This window comes from Enhydra lutris, unplaced genomic scaffold (genome assembly GCF_002288905.1).
Source record: "Enhydra lutris kenyoni isolate GAN:26980312 unplaced genomic scaffold, ASM228890v2 scaffoldscaffold53, whole genome shotgun sequence".
NCBI classification, from domain to species: Eukaryota; Metazoa; Chordata; class Mammalia; order Carnivora; family Mustelidae; genus Enhydra; species Enhydra lutris.
The window spans coordinates 1,479,489-1,496,732 of record NW_019154137.1 but is presented as its reverse complement, the minus strand read 5'-3'; the positions used below and the strand labels follow the sequence as shown (position 1 = coordinate 1,496,732).

The window sequence follows — 17,244 nt, the reverse complement described above, 5'->3', positions numbered from 1 at the left end:
GATGCAGAAATAACAGGGAGGGCTCTGAATGTTAAGAAGTCAAAGTATGTTGATACAAAGTCATGAAGAAGATGACTTTAGTGAAGGCTTCTTCAGCATTTGAAGTCATTAATTAGAAAGCCAACCATTTTATCTTGCCAAGAAAGGGCTACATTTTCACATTCTGCTTTTCGATTTTAGGAGCAAGGGACAAATGACAAGCAAACAAGTTGTTATCTGTGATTTCTTCAAAAAAAGCAATTTCCAGGATATGTCATAGGCACAATGTGGCTTCAGCTTCATTCCTGTCTCTTTTACATCTGTGGTTCTATAAAAATCATAATTGATGGTCATTGAAAGCACTGCGTGAGGAAGAAATGTCCACAAAAATGAGATGCTGTGTTCATTCAAATGGCATGCTAAAATTCTCATGTGCTAGGTTTTGTGCAGAGAATACAGAAAATAATAGAACATTCTCCTTGGATATTTCATTAAAATTATTCTGTTTGAATGGAAATTTTCTGGTTAGGGATCCCAGTCACCATCAGTCTATTTCCCACTTGTCGCATTAATTCTGTACTTTTAGGGCACCTGGGTGGCTCAGTGGGTTAAAGCCTCTGCCTTCGGCTCAGGTCATGATCTCAGGGTCCTGGGATCAAGCCCCATGTCGGGGGTCTCTGCTCAGCAGGGAGCCTGCTTCCTCCTCTCTCTGCCTGCCTCTCTGCCTGCTTGTGATCTCTGTCTGTCAAATAAATAAATAAAAAATCTTAAAAAAAAAACAAAACTGAACATGCTTTAAAAAAATTCTGTACTTTTTAATGTTGGTCTGCAAAAGCTGTTTAAAAGGATGGGTGAGTGTGTGTATGCTATATGTCATGTATAGAATTTAATTCTTTTTAAGGCTATTTCTGAAATTAGTAGAAAGCTATATTCATTTTCTGCTATGCTTGTTAAAATCTTATTTAAATTATTCTCTTTATTAAATATCCATGAGGGTTGAATAAAACATTGTCATGTATTATTAATTCATTTTTGGTTATACTATGGCTCTAATATCCTCAAGAAGAATTGATGTCACCCTTGAGGCCAGAATTTTGCTAATTATTATAAGATTTAAAGCCATCTCGTTGATGTCTGGATTCCAAAAGCAGGATCTTAAAGTATGGTAGTCTTAAAGGTTTTTTTCTTGTTCAGACTGGTCAACTGAAGTTACAGGTATGGTAGGGAACAAGTGAAATCTTCACGATATTGGATAGGCCAGAGTTAGAAAAACAAACAATTTGGGGCGTCTGGCTGGCTCAGCCGGTAGACCATGTGACTCTTGATCTTGGGGTTGTGGGTTCCAGCCCCATGTTGGGTGTAGAGCTTACTTAAAAAATAAAATCTTAAAAAAGAAACAGAAAAGGGCACCTGGGTGGCTCGGTCAGTTAAGCGTCTGCCTTCGGCTCAGGTCATGATCTCAGGGTAGTGAAATCGAGCCCCATGTCGGGCTCTGCGCTCTGCTTCTCCTCCCTCTGCTCCTCCCTCCCTCTCTCACTTGCTCTCAAATAAAGAGAATCATTAAAAAAAAGAAAAAAGAAAAACAAATAATTCAACATGTAGGAAGTTCGAGGTAAATAGCAAAAGTGGAGCTCCTAGCGCTTGAAGATGTTCTCTTCCTCTTCCTCTCCCAGTGTCCGTATTAGCCGTCTACATCATGAACACACAAACCCATTCAGAGCCCCCCGCTCCCTGCTCTTGGGTGATTCAGAGACACTTTTGGCAGTGTGTACCTGAGGAAACCCAGGCCTGCCTAGTCTAAGGGGTAATAAAAGGTCGTACCATGGTAGTCAGTATCCAGTGTAACTGAGGTCCTTCATTAAATATCTTCCATGATCTCTGTGAAACAAGCTGACCTGTTGACTACAGGTTCTCCAATCCTTTTTATGGCCTGCGAAAAATTATGAATGTAATATATACATGGGCATAGCTCGCATTTATTATTTTTACTTTTTATTTCTTAGAAAAGATGGAAATGCCACTAGATGATAGCAATTTAACTGAATAATCCCAAAATGATGAGTGAGAGATATTGCTAGAAAAAGAAATTACTTCACGTGTGAGAGTTTTCGTTCCGCTAGGGGTTAATTAGAACTATAACTAATGACAGAAGAGGAAGCAGTGTATTACTGTCACAGTTAATCTTTGACTTTTATTAATGGGGTCTTTGGAATTTGGAATCACAGTAGATTTATGTTCGAATCCTGACCCAACTACTTTTAATATATTTGCGACCCTAGCTAACTTACTTTTAAACTTTTAAACTTTACTTTTAAACTTTTTTTTAGAGATTAAAAAAAAAAAACCCTTTGTGTGTGTAGTTTTGAATCAGCTTTTAGGTTGATTTCTCACTTCTAACTTTTTTTTTTCTGACCTTGAAAAGTTTTTTTACAAATAGAGAAGATAATTTCTTCTAGGATGTACAATGGCACGAGCCTAAAGCACAATGAAACAAAATTCCGTCTATATCGTAGTCAATTGATTGGCACTAGTAACTGGTTATTTCTCTAAACAATGCCATTATTGTGAATTATATTTCTGTAGTATATAAAAGTATAGTATATAAAAGGCAACTTTTAACTTGCCTTTCTTCTGATTTATCCACCTTTTCAGATCTCTAGTGGAAGAGGAGGACCAGCACATGAAATTGTCCCTTGGAAGCAGCGAAATGGGTCTCTCATCCCATCTGCAGTCTTCCAAGGCAGGGACCACACGCATCTTTACCAGCAATACCCACAGTTCGGTGGTGTTACAGGTAATCTAAACTGTCCCTTGTATAATATTTAAATGGATTTAAAAACGACCCAGGGTGTTTGTGGTGTGGGATGTCAGTAGTGGGGGGCAAGGAGCGTGCATGTGTGTGTGGACGGGGTACCCATGGGAACCCTCTGTCCCTGTTGTTCCATTTTGCTGTGAACCTAAAACTGCTCTAAAAAAATTAAGTTCATTAATTAAAAGAAGAGCAAACAAACCTCAAGGAAGAAACCTTGAGGGGAAAACTACATACTTTCCTGATGTTAAAACAAAAAAACAGAAAAAACAAACCCAGAGTTTACTGTTTGTTTGGTTTGTATGAGGGAGGTCTTGCTGTTGGCCACTTTCTTATAGAATATTATGTCTGACAACATTGACTTTCCATTCTGTCTCTGCCGATATACATATCACCAAGTCCCTACACTGAATTTCCTGGTTCCTCACTCGTGACCTGTTTTACTGTCACCTTTATCATAGTTCTGAAGATCATACTTAACTTGGTGTCTCAGCTCGCATTGATGATGGTAGGTGTGGGAGTATGGATAAGGATGGCTGGATGCAAACACATTGTGAGATGTAAGAGCTAATAACTGACCTCAAAGGAGAGGACAGAAATACAATAAAAAGCCAAAAAAAACCCAAAACAAAACCCCAACCTATCAAAAACTGCAACCTGGAGCTAATTAGCACAAGGACAAGCAGTCCTGATAATTCCCGTGGTTGTGGACAACCCCTGACCTCTGTTGCATGGCTGAATTAGGAAACAATATACTACTGGATGTTCCTCAATGTATTCTAGATAGACCCAAATTATATCAGTGCTCCCTCTAGTAAGATAAAGAAAAATTGTTCTGAATGTATTTTTCAAAGCAATCTCCCCAGGTGAATTTCATGCATATTCCTGGTCAATGACCATTAAGGTAAAGCAGTATATAGTATATAGTATATAGATATGGAGTTTGGTGGGCAGTATAGCATATAATGTAATAAGAGAGCCGTCTGCTTGCTGTATGACTTTGTTGGGTCATGTAATTTTTCTGGGCTTCATTTGTCTTATCTCCAAAATGTGTCTTGACTAGGAGATCTCTAAATTCCATTCTAGTTCCCATACGTAATTCCATGAGATCATATCTTCCATTATTTTGGTTTGTAATGGGAGCTAGGTTTTATGGTTTGTTGTGCTGTGGGTCTCATCAGCAGAAATGTGAGGGTCAGGAGGGAGAAGCTTGTAATTTTTCTGGGCTTCATTTGTCTTATCTCCAAAATGTGTCTTGACTAGGAGATCTCTATGTAAATGGTTTGATTATTGGTTATTCAAGGCTATGGAACCTTAGAAACTTTGTGCTAAGTGAGAGAAGCCAGTCAGAAAAGGCTGTATTTTATATGATTCCATTCAGACAGAATGGCCAGAAGAGGGAAATATATAGAGACAGAAAGTAGACCAGTGGTTGCCTAGAGTTGGAGAGAATGTGAGGATATGAAGGCGCTAACGGCTCCAGGAGTTCTTTTTGAGATGATGAGAATATCCTAGAATTGACTGTGAATTTGGTTGCACACATTATCTGTGAATGTGCTAAAAGCCACTGAACTCTACACTATAAATAAGTGCATTGTATAGCATGTCGATTCATCTCAATAAAGCTGTTAAAGTTACAGGACGGTATGTAGTGTATAACCCATCTGTTGGCAGAAAAACTATACAATAAATGGGGCGCTTGGGTGGCACAGTTGGTTGAGCACCCGACTCTTGGTTTTTGACTCAGGTCCTGATTTCAGGATCATGAGATCGAGTCCCATGTTGGGCTCCGCTCTCAGCAGCTTGAGATTCTCTCTCCCTCTCCCCCTCCTGCTTGTGCTCTCTCTCTCTCAAATCAATCACTTTTTCAAAAAAGAAAAAGACTATATGATATATATATACATATATATGAATGTAAATGCACAGCAAAAGGTCTGGAAACATTGGGGAGGCTGGTGAATGTTATCTTATATTTTCTGCTCTGTACAATCTTGCACTGTTTAATTTTTTTTTTTTTACAATGGAAATATGTTTGTGTATAGCCTGTGTACTTTAAAAAAGATAATTGTTCTCTTAACTATGGGAAACAAAGTGAGGGTTGCTGGAGGGAGAGGGGTGGAGGGCTGGGGTAACAGGGTGATGGGCATGAAGGAGGGCACTTAATGGAATGAACACTGGGTGTGAAATGCAACTGATGAATCACTACATTCTACCCCTGAAACTAATACTACGCTATGTTAACTAAATTGAATTGAAATTAAAAAATTATATATTATGTACATTATTATATACATATAATATATAATTGTTATATATTGTTATATATATTGTTGGTATATATATATATATATATAATTATTGACAAAAACCAGTATGACTGGGTCTTTGATACTTAGACACTTGGTGATATTACCTTGTAGTTCAGCCTTTGTTGGTCCTGACTGGTGAAAGTAACTAGAGAGTTCGTATCGAGTAAAGGTGATCTTTCATCAGCTGACTTTTGTTGTTGTTGTTGTTGTTATACTATTTTCTGTAGTGGCATGGAGCTACCCACTGTCTATCATTATTGCTGAACTTTGCTCTCTTTAAAAGTCCATTAAAGATGATGTTCTCACAAAATGGAGATTTTTAAGTAGCAGCAGTAACAGAGAACTTTTTCCCTGTATCTAATCTTAGGTGTGTGGTTGTCAAGGGAACAAGTTGGAGAAGTGTTTAATGTGTAAAAGTTATCATTGTTTTAAAATTAGCAATCACACAAACTTCGGCTTCAAAAGGCATCGAGAGTCACTGTCAGGGGAAGGGACCCATGGGGAGAAAGTGTTTTCAGAAGTCTCACTCTGCAGGGTTACCCACTGCATACCTCTAGTGGGACAGACATGAATTTAGGCCAAACCTGGAATCCTAATTTTACCCCTAGTTATATGACCTTGGGAGCCCTCCATCCTCTCTGGGCCAGTTTCCTTATCTATAAAATGGTTAAGAGATGGAGGATTAAATATGACAATTGATGGGAAAGTGAGGTGCATCATAAATATCCATTTTATTTTACTTCCATTTGAGCCAAAGAAAAAAAGTTGTCTCTGTTAAACAGGCTTTCGCAAACTCAGCTGTCGAAGAAAGGGCCTAAAGAATCGTGATACCTATTAGGCTTGGATTCCTAGAACCTTGAACAGATCTCCAGAGAATCCATGATGTAGTTAGCAGAGCAAATTGCTTTCACTCAATTAAGGAAGGTTAACCAGGGTTTGCTTGAGTAGTAACTGGTAAAATCAAGGACTATCTCATTTTCTTCACTCCTTTAGTGCTACTGTAGTTATGGTTATTTCCTATGGAGAGCTTCCTACCTTTGGCTTCACCTATTATCCCAGGTTGTCAGCATTTTTCTTTTACTGCCCCAGTTTATGGTCATTCATTGCCTCATACTCTTCCTTGGCACTTTTGTGCCTTAAAAACAGCTTTATGGAGATATAATTCATATACCATCTAATTCACCCGTGTAAAGTGCATAATTCAGTGGTTTTAGTTTTTAGTATACTCACGGGCTTTTGCAAATATCACCACAATCTGTTGGAGAACATTATCGTCTGCTCCAAAAGAAACCTTGTATCCATTAGCAGTCACTCCACATCTCCTTCCAACTCTTTCCCCAAACCTAAGCCACCACTAATCTACTCTCTGTCTCTATAGACTTGTCTATTCTGAACATTTCCTACCAATGCAATATATGGTCTTTTGTGTCTGGCTTCTTTCACTTAGCATCATGTTTTCAAGGTTCACGCATGTTGTAGCCTGTATCAGTGCTTCTTTTCTTTTTATGACTGAATACTATTCCATTATATGGATATACCACTTTTTAAAAAAAAAATCATCCATTCATTGATGGACATTTGGGTTTTATTTTTTCTACTTTTTGGCTATTATGAGTAATGTTTTGGCTATTATGAGTAATGTTGCTGTGAACCTTCAGGGAGAAGTCTCTGTGGACATGGTTTTATTTATCCATTTATCTTTCATGTATACCTAGGGGTGGAATTGCTGGGTCATACAGTAATTCTGTGTCTTAAACTTCTGAAGAACTGCCAGGGTGTTTTCCAATGTGGCTGCCCCATTTGCCATTTCCACCCACAGTGCATGAGGATTCCAATTTTAGCACATTCTTGCCAACACTAATTATCTCTGTTTGAGTGTAGCCATACTGGTAGGTGTGACACGGTATCTTGTGGTTTTGCATTGTACTTCCCTGATGGCTGATGATGTTGACAGTCTTTTCATTTGTGCTTATAGCCATTTGTCTATCATCTTTTAAGAACTGTCTATTCATATCCTTTTCCCAATTTGTAGTTGGGTTATTTATCTTTTTATTCGGTCATAAGAGTTCTTTGTATATCCTAGATACAAATTCCTTATGAGAACATGACTTACCAGCATTTTTGCCAAGCACCTTTGGTTTTATAGTCCTTTGTTGTTCTGTCATCACTGCCTGGCCAGTCCCCTGTCCTTTTTCATTTCAGTCATATGATCTTTGCTTCTGCTTAACCTTACTAGAGTTCATAGGACAGATGGTCAAGGCAAACAGCTTGAAGACTTCTGACTTTTCACTATTCTCTACATGTATATTTTTTTCCACACTTCAGTCTTTGCACCCACTTCCTATCCCTAAAATGCCCTTATTTTACTTTTTGTTTCTGGTAAACCCCTGTTTATTCATAATGACCCATATTAAGCAGTAAGTGATAAAACTAGAATTCTAGCTTTGCCCTAAACTCATGTCCTTCCCACAACAGTTATATAATGGATAATCCTGCAGAGTGAGACTTCTGAAAACAGTCACTCCCCAGGGGTCTGTCCCCCTGACATCTACTTTAATTGGCTTTTGAAGCTAGAGTTTGGGGGAGCCAGGCAAAGTTTCCAGCTTCTTCTAGTCCTCCCTCTTAACCCTTGTTAATATGACCTATCAGTGAGATTCACTATATGTGGGATCTAATTTGTTGTTTCTGTATCCCTCTGTCGAGTGCTGGGGTACACAGTACAGTGACTGCTTCGTAAGTACCCACTATTATTATTGTAAGACTTGTTATTGTCATTCAAAGAGGAAATACATATGAAGAGTGTAGCCCATCACCTGGCACAGAGGAAATACTCAGTGCTTTTCACTGCTATTATTTGTATTCTTGGCAGAATAAATGAATTTGGCTGGCAGTTATAAAAACTTTCATATATACTTGCCTCATTGATACTTTAAACAATATTGTGAGGTAGAAAAGGCCAGACTTATTCTCTCCATTTTATAGATTAGGAAACTGAAGCTCAGGGAGGTTGGGAGGCTTACCCAGATCACATAGCCAGTAACTGACAACAGCTAAGACTTGAACACAGGTTTTCTGACCACAAATTTGTTTTTATAATCTGTTTTTATAATTTGGTTCTTTTAAGCTCACTCTAAACTGTATTATCTCTTTAAATACAATGTCTGTAAATATTAAGTTTTTATTGACAATTCTATTTGTGTTAAGAATAAAAGTTATTATTTATTACACATAATGAAACATAATATGAATATATGAATCATATATATGATGAAATATTACTAAGCCATAAAAAAGATGAGCTCTTGCCATTTATGACAGCATGGATGGACCTAGAGTATATTATGCTGAGTGAAATAAGTGAAACAGAGAAAGACAAATACTGTATGATTTCACTTAAATGTAAAATGTAAAAAAACCCCAAAAAACAAAAAACCTAAACAAACAAAAGGCAGAAACAGACCCATAAATAGAGAACAAACTGATGGTTACCAGAGGGGAGAAGGTTGGGGGGATGAGCAACATGGGTAAAGGCGGGTGGGAGGTAAAGGCTTTCAGTTACAAAATAAATAAGTCACAGGAATAGAAGGCACAGCGTAGGGAATACAGTCAATGGTATTGTGGTAGTGTCGTATGGTGACAGAGGGTAGTGACACTTGTGATGAGCACAAAGTAACATATAAACTTGTCAAATCACTATATGGCACACCTGAATCTAATGTGACATTCTGTGTCAGCTATACTTCAGTTAAAAAAAAGAAGGCATATGGGGCGCCTGGGTGGCTCAGTGGTTTAAGCTTCTGCCTTCAGCTCGGGTCGTGATCTCAGGGTCCTGGGATCGAGCCCCGCGTCAGGCTCCCTGCTCAGCGGGGAGCCTGCTTCCCCCCCACCCCCTGCCTGCCTCTCTCTGCCTACTTGTGATCTGTCAAATAAATAAATAATATCTTTTAAAAAAAGAGCAGGCTTAAAGATTTCGAATAAATTATATTACATAAAAGAAAAGCTCAATAATCTAGATTGTTGAAGTTTTCGTCAAAATGAAGCTTTTAATTTATTTCATTTACCTAAAGGGCAGCTAGAATATAGAGAAATGAATATATTCTTTTTCTTGGGAATAGCTTTTTTGGCACTCAGGATAGAGTACAATAAATTATCCTACTACTCCCCAATTGATTGTGTATCATTAAGATACCAGTTGGAAGACAGCCTACCACCTTTCCTTTTAGTCTACTTTAGTATATTATTACCCTGCTCTCTTAAATGAGGTTTTATTGTTGTTATTTAGCATGTATTAAAGTAATAAAGAAACTAGCACATACCAACTGGTAGTTAGATATGCTATAATACATAATTTCAATTTCTGATTGTTGCTGGGACAGAGTAATGTAGTTTGTTATGATTATTGATCTTGTATCTTGTAACCTCGATAAACCAACTTACCCTTTTTGTAAAGTCCGTAGGATTGTCTACATAGACAATCATTTTGCCTGTGAATAAAAATATTTATTTCATTCTTTCCAATCTGATGCTTTTTATTTCATTTTCTTGCCTTATTGCACTGCATAGGGACTCCTGAGAAATGTTGAATGGAAGTGGTTGAGTATACATTTTTGCTATTTTGCTGTCAGGGAGGAGAACATTCATTCTTTCACCTTTTAAGTATGATGTTAGCTGTCAGTCTGAGGAAGTTCCTTTCTGTTCCTATTTGCTGAGAGTTGGGTTTCATGTTTTTAATCAGAAATGGATTTTGGGGGCGCCTGGGTGGCTCAGTGGGTTAAGCCTCTGCCTTCGGCTCGGGTCATGATCTCAGGGTCCTGGGATCGAGCCCCACATCGGGCTCTCTGCTCAGCAGGGAGCCTGCTTCCCCCTCTCTCTCCGCCTGCCTCTCTGCCTACTTGTGATCTCTGTCTGTGTGTCAAACAAGTAAATAAAATCTTATAAAAAAAAAAAAGATTTAGAATGGATTTTGGATTTTGTCAAATACTTCTTTGCACCTATTGAGATGATCTCATCATTTTTCTTTTTAATTTGTTACTATTGTAAGTTATATTAAGTGATTTCTGAACACTAAAGAAATCATGCACTGCAGGAATAAACCCCACTTGTCAGTGATGGATTATCCTTTTTATATTTTATTAAATTTTATTTGCTAAAATTTTAGGAATTTTTGCATCTATGCTCATGAGGAATTTGGGGTTTAGTTTTCTTAATTTTCTTACCTTTGTCTGGTGTTGGTATTAGGATAATGCTGGCCTTCCTTATACAGTGAGTTGAGTCATGTTCCCTCCTCTTAATTTTCGGGATATACTTGTGTAGCATTGCTGTTATTTCTTCCTTAAATGTTTGATAGAATTCACCAGTGAAAATTTGATTTTATAGGTAGACATATAGCTATTCAGTTACGGATTTCTTCTAGAGTAACCTTTAGCAGCTTGTATCTTTCAAGGAATTTATCCATTGCAACTGATTGTCAAATTGATTGGCATACAGTTGTTCATATTTACTTACTATCCTTTTAAAAGCTATACCATCTCTAGTACCATCATCTCTCTCAATCCTGGTATTGGTAATTTACATTTTTTCTCTTTATCTCCCTAATCTGTCTGGCTAGAGTTTTATCAAATGTATGGATCTTCTCAAAGAACCAGGTTTTGGGGTTTTATCATTTTTTTTCTCTTTTTGTGTCATGGTTCATCAATCTCCTCTCTGATCTTTATTATTTCCACTTCCTGCTTTTGGGGATTAATCTGCTCTTCTTTTTTAAAAAATATTTGTTTATTTATTTTAGAGAGCACGTGCATGCAGGCATGGGGAGGGAAGGGCAGAGAGAGAGAGAGAGAGAGAGAGAGTCCTGAGCAGACTCCGTGCCCAGTGCAGAGCTTGACATGGAGTTCTGTCTCACAACCCAGAGATCATGACCTGGGCTGAAATCAGGAGTCAGACCCCTAACTGACTGAGCCACCCACATGCCCCAGGGTTAATCTACTCTTGTATTTCTAGTTTCTGAAGGAGGAAGCTGAGATCTTTCATCAGAGTGGTAATAAATGTTCTTTGCTCTGAAATTTCTTTTGTCTGATATTATACTCATGTCAGCTTTTTTTTTTTTTTTCCTAAGTAAGCTTTATGCCCAACATGGGGCTTGAACTCACAACCCTAAGATCAAGAATTGCATGCTCTACCAGCTGAGCCAGCCAGGCACCCCTATGCCAGCTTTCTTTTAATTAGTGTTAAATTGACAAATCTTTTGCCATCTTTCTACATCTTTACTTTGTAAATTAACATACAGTAAAATGGATTTTTTTATTGGATCGTACCTTTATGAGTTTGTTTGGTTTTTGGTTTTGGTTTTACTTTTACAAGTTTTATTTATTTATTTATTTATTTATTTATTTATTTATGTTTTAAAGATTTTATTTATTATTTGACAGAGAGAGATACAGTGAGCAAGAGAGGGAACACAAGCAGTGGGAGTGGGAGAGGAAGAAGCAGGTTTCCTGCTGAGCAGGGAGCCCGATGCGGGGCCGATCCCAGGACCCTGGGATCATGACCTGAGCTGAAGGCAGACGTTTAACAAGTGAGCCACCCAGGTGCCCCTATTTATTTATTTTTAAAGATTTTATTTATTCACCTGAGAAAGCATGAAAGGAGGGGGGGCAGAGGGAGAAGCAGGCTCCCAGCCGAGCAGGGAGACCAAGGCGAGGCTCGATCCCGGGACCTGGGATCACAACCTGAGCCGAAGGCAGATGCTTCACCAACTGAACCACCAGGGGCCCCTCCATGTATGAGTTTTAACAAATACATTGTACTTCTTTTACTCTTTGGTAGTCACACTCATCTCTGCCTCTAACTGATCTGTTTCCTGTCACAGCAGTTTTGTCCTTTTGAGAGTATTACATAAATGGCATCGAACACTCTGGAAGCTTTTCAGACTGGCTTCTTTTACTTCATCTAATACCTCTGAGATCCATTCACTTTGTTGTGTCTATCAGTTATTTGTTTCTTTTTATTGTTGAGAAGTATTCCATGGTGTGGAACTTTGCCGGGTCTCTTTTCCATGCTCCTCCATCTTGACCGTCTCTCCAGTACTGTCCCATTCTCTAGGGCGTTCTCTGTGGTCCTCTGGCCTGAAAGCTGGGTTTTATTCATCCTGTTCTGCCATTCACTGACCACCGCTGAACCCAGAGCCTGGTCCAAATGCAGAGACGCATCTTTTGCAGAGGAATGACCACAGGTCCTCTGACCAAAGAGGGAGTTTCCTCTCCCTCAGTTTTCGGCCTTTGCCATCCCCACTATCACTGTTGCTGCCAACAGGGCCTTGGAATTGCCTGGAGATCAGGACGCAAAAGAGCAGAGGGAAATAAAAGTAAAGTGGATTTTTTCTGTTCTCTCTGAGTTTTGGGACTTTTCTCTGCTCCCCGATGACTGCCTCCAGGTGACATGGTACCTTAACTCCAGTTTGGGATATATTGGGGGGAAAAGTAGGGGATAGAGTGGAACACTCGCCCTCAGTTTGGTCATACTTTGCATTCTGATTTCCTTCCCTAATTCTTTTGCTTTTATTAACCTATTTTTCATTAACTTTTAAGCTTTGTGGGGTCGCACCAAAACATCATTTATTTATTCTAGGGCAAACTTTTTCCCAGTGCTGAGGCAAATACTTATGAGTACTCTAAGGCCCTAGAAAGATAAGGTTTCCATTTTGGTGGTTGGAATGAATTATGCTCAGCCCCTGGTGAGGCTTGCAGTGTTTTCTTGGGCTCCTTCTGGGTGGTTCTTTCCCCAGACAAGTACACTTATCAGTACTCACCTGAATACTTGAGGAAGACCTTTTAAATTGTATTTCATTTTATTTTACTTTATTTTATTTATTTTTTGATCTCCATAGCCCCCTCTCTATGCAGATCTCTTCTCCTGCGTTCTACCCTACAAAACTAGCTGCCTTGACTCCCACAGGACTCATCAGGAGAGAATACTGGGCCTCGCCTGGGTTGCTACTCCCCATATCTCTGTTCTTAGAAAGTCCAGAACAATCATGGGGCTCATCTAACTTGCCTCTCATCTTTCACAGATCCTTCTCCTTCATGCAGTTTTAAACTTTTTTTTTTCATATATTTTGTCTGGTTTTAAGGTGTTTCAAGAGGTAAGGTAAATCTAGTCCCTGTTATTTCATCTTCGCTGAAAACAAAAAATATATGGGATATAATTAAATGCTAAATTGTAAGACTCCAACTAAAGGTGCCTGATTATTTCAGAGATTTGGTTAGAGGTAGCTTTACAAAGGAGGTCAAATTTGAACTAGGCTTTGAAGGAAGGAGGATATTCTATGTGAAAAATAATGTCATAAATAAAGGTACTAGAAAAGAGGTAAGCCTGGTTTTTACCAATGAGCCAGTCTAGACGACAACCTGATAAAGTGGGTTGGAGTACTTAAGCAGATCATGAAAAATAAGGTTGAACAGTTGAGCTGGGGCCAGATTAAAACAATCTTTAAACTCCAGGGGTGCCTGGCTGGCTCAGTTGGTAGAGCACGCAACTCTTGATCTCAGGGTTATGGGTTTGAATCCCAGGTTGAGTATAGAGATTACTTAAAATCTTTTTTTAATTTAATTTTATTTATTTGACAGAGAGAGATCCCAAGTAGGCAGAGAAGTAGGCAGGCAGAGAGGGGGAAGCAGGCTCCCTGCTGAGCAGAGAGCCCAACTCGGGGCTCGATCCCAGGACCCTGAGATCATGACCTGAGCTGAAGGCAGAGGCTTAACCCACTGAGCCACCCAGGTGCCCCAAGATCACTTAAAATCTTAAAAAAGCAATACAAAGCAGAAAATCTTTAAATTTCTATGTTGTGATACAACACTGATAGAAAGCCATTGGGAGTTTTTTACTCCACACAGTGTTACATAATAAGAGCAGAGTTTAATTCAGATTAATAAGAACTTTTATATCCAGTCTGTATAGCTCTTTTGCCTTAAAGATGCATCTGTTCCTTTTCTGTCCTCTGAATTAAATAAAGAACAGTATCATAAAAACATGGATATGGTATTGTTTTGATCAAATACATTATTACATTTACTTAAAGATGGGAATAAGCCCATTCCTTAACCTTTTCTTGAGTTCCTTTATCTTTGTTCGTAAAACATATTTTCCATTAATAATCTTTATTGCTCTTTTCAGGATGCATTTCCTTTTTATCCCACTTCCTTTTCAATATTATACTGATAAAAACTGATACAATATGCTAGTAAGTTACTTCGTGCAGAATTTAATGGAAATATTTGCTTATCAGATTGCTTTTTAATGCCCCAAATTATCAATCTAGCTTCTTTCAAAATGACGTTATATTGAATGTGAAAGCTATTGACATCCAACCAACTTTTGGTAGTAATATTTGTAGCTCATATGGTTTCTGTACTATAGTTGTGTAATGTCAACGCATATCCCCTTGTGTTTTAATGTGACCATTTAAAAATTTATCAAACTCATTTAAAATGGCTCAGTCTTTCAGGGTATTATGTACATACCTGCCTCTACTTAATAGAATTTGAAGTTTTGATACATTGGGTAAGTTTAATACAGGGAACAGAAAAGCCCCTTTTTTTTTCCTAATGCTCAGGTCTTCCCCCCCCCCCCCCACACAAAAGTATGTGTAGAAGAAGGAAAAAAAAATAGATGTGGGGAGTTTTATAGGAGAGGGAAAGAGAGATGTTAGAGTAAAGAAACCAAGAACAGATAATAATCTCTGTGTCAGTCGAACCCAAGGCCCAGAAGAAATAGAAAATAAAGAACTAAAATATGGCTTGGGGCAGAAAGAAGTTCAGTTAAAGCAACAGGAACCATTTTACAGATACTCTAAAAGACTCACTGGAAACTTGGCGCCATTTTGGTAAAGCAGAGTTGTATCTGTGTTTGGTGAACTCGAACACAAAGAGAGACAACAGACTTTATAGAATTTTGACAAGAGGAATGAATACAAATCTGGTGGAAGAAAATGATTTTATAATAAAAGGGCACATTTTAAGTGTGCAGGCTATCTTTTTTTTTTTTTGTAAGTTTTTTTATTTAAATAATCTCTACACCCAACGTGGGGCTCAAACTCACGTCCCCACTCCACCAACTGAGCCAGCCAGCTGCCCATGAGGATATCTTTGAGGGTCTTCCTAGAATTAAATAGGGCCAGAGATTTATTGGAGTGAAAGCCAAAGGTAGATATATAGAAGGCAGGTGAGAATTGTGGAGAAGAATAACCTCCCCTTTTCTTTGAATGTGTGCCTTCTTCACAAAATTAGAGTATAAAAGTTGTTGAGAGAAATGACTGTCTTCTATACAACAGAATATATGGTAGAAGGAACTTCAGGTTTTTTTTCTCTTCACAAAATTAGAGTATAAAAGTTGTTTAGAGAAATGACTGTCTTCTATACAACAGAATATATGGTAGAAGGAACTTCAGGTTTTTTTTCTCTTGAGACAGAGTGGGGATAAACAGATAACAGCATGCAAACAAGATATTTAGAATCTGTATGAAAACAATCTGAATTGACAGATCTTATTTGGATAAAGATAGCAATAATCAGGAATAAAATTGGCAAATATGGAATTGGATGTTGGGATTGTTCATTTATGCAGTTGAAAATAAAGGTTGTGAAATCTACAGTAAGGGAAACTGCTTCGTATGTGGTGAAAATAAATGCAGAACCTCACAGAAGCAGACATTTTGGCAAAGGTAGATAAATTAGGCTTAGAATAAAAGAGACTCAGAATGTGGTGAAAGTGGTCTTGGAGCTTCAGCTTCCTTTCTTTGGGGATCCCAGATCATACTGAGGAAGGGCAGAGGATTTTTTTTTTTTTAAGGAGGTGCAAAGGGAAGCAAAATGATCAGATTTGTGAAGCGTGTAAAAACTCCTTGTGTCTTAGCTGAGGCATCCAGATTTTGAGGATTGAGTATATACCTCAACAAGCAATATTTTAATAGAATGTGGACAAAATGAGAAAGGACACAGATAATGATACAGGAAGTATCCGCTATTCCTTTGTTCGAAAGGAAAAAGGAGGAATAATAAGGAGTAGGAATGGAGCCTAGTAACATCATTCAGTTCCCAAGTATGAAGTACTTGTAGGAATGGTTTAAAGGCAGAAGGGCTAGCAAATGAACTGAGGGTTTTGTCACTTGGGCTTTTGTTGTTTTTAGTGGAAGAAAATAACGGATTGGGTACAATCACTGCTTTTGACAGAATAAGTCATGATTGCCTTTCACAGATAATTATCTGTATAAACCTTAGAGAAGATTCAGGAATTTTTTTCATGACTAAAAATGAAGCAAAGTGGCATATAGTACCTAGTCTCACTGCATTGGTATTTTGACATCTTTTTTGCCAGTACCCAAGGTATAATCAGTTTCCCAAGATAAACCATATGCTTTAACTTGCCAGTAGCTATTAAAACGTTAAAAATACGTCGTCTTCAAACCAGCAATTCCACTTTTATGAATACCTCCCACAGATCTAGTTACACAGGTAAGTATATATACAAGGAGGTCTGTTGCAACATTGCTTGTAATGGCAAAAGTTGAGAGTCAGCCCAAGTGTCCAGAGGGGAACAGTTGAATAATGAATGGTGCCAGCATGACAGAATCCCCTAAAAAGAATGAAGTAGATCTGTGTGTATAGAATACTGTCCATTTTATGTGCTCAAGTGAATTTTTTAAAAATTATTTATTTGACAGACATCACAAGTAGTCAGAGAGGCAGGCAAAGAGAGAGAGAGAGAGAGGAGGAGGAGGAGGAGGAGGAGGAGGAGGAAGCAGCCTCCCCACTGAGCAGGGAGCCCGACCTGGGGCTCGATCCCAGGACCCTGGGATCATGACCTGAGCCAAAGGCAGAGCCTTTAACCCACTGAGCCACCCAGGCGCCCTCAAGTGAAATTTTTTTTTTTAAGATTTTATTTAATTATTTGTCAGAGAGAGAGGGAGAGAGAGCAAGCACAGGCAGACAGAATGGCAGGCAGAGGCAGAGGGAGAAGCAGGCTCCCTGATGAGCAAGGAGCCCGATGTGGGACTCGATCCCAGGACGCTGGGATCATGACCTGAGCCGAAGGCAGCTGCTTAACCAACTGAGCCACCCAGGCGTCGCCTCAAGTGAATTTTTAACAGGCACAATA

General features: G+C 38.6%; 1 protein-coding gene across 3 annotated transcripts in view; it reads left to right on the top strand.

Moving 5' to 3' along the window:
• The window catches only part of LOC111157210 (kelch like family member 13), an 81,306-nt gene that overhangs the window by 37,389 nt on the left and 26,673 nt on the right, over positions 1-17,244 (top strand). For all 3 annotated transcript variants that reach the window (XM_022518506.1, XM_022518507.1, XM_022518508.1), the window contains one exon: positions 2,632-2,773. In XM_022518506.1, the coding sequence (XP_022374214.1) occupies positions 2,632-2,773 (142 nt within the window). The remainder of the gene's footprint in view (positions 1-2,631; positions 2,774-17,244) is intronic.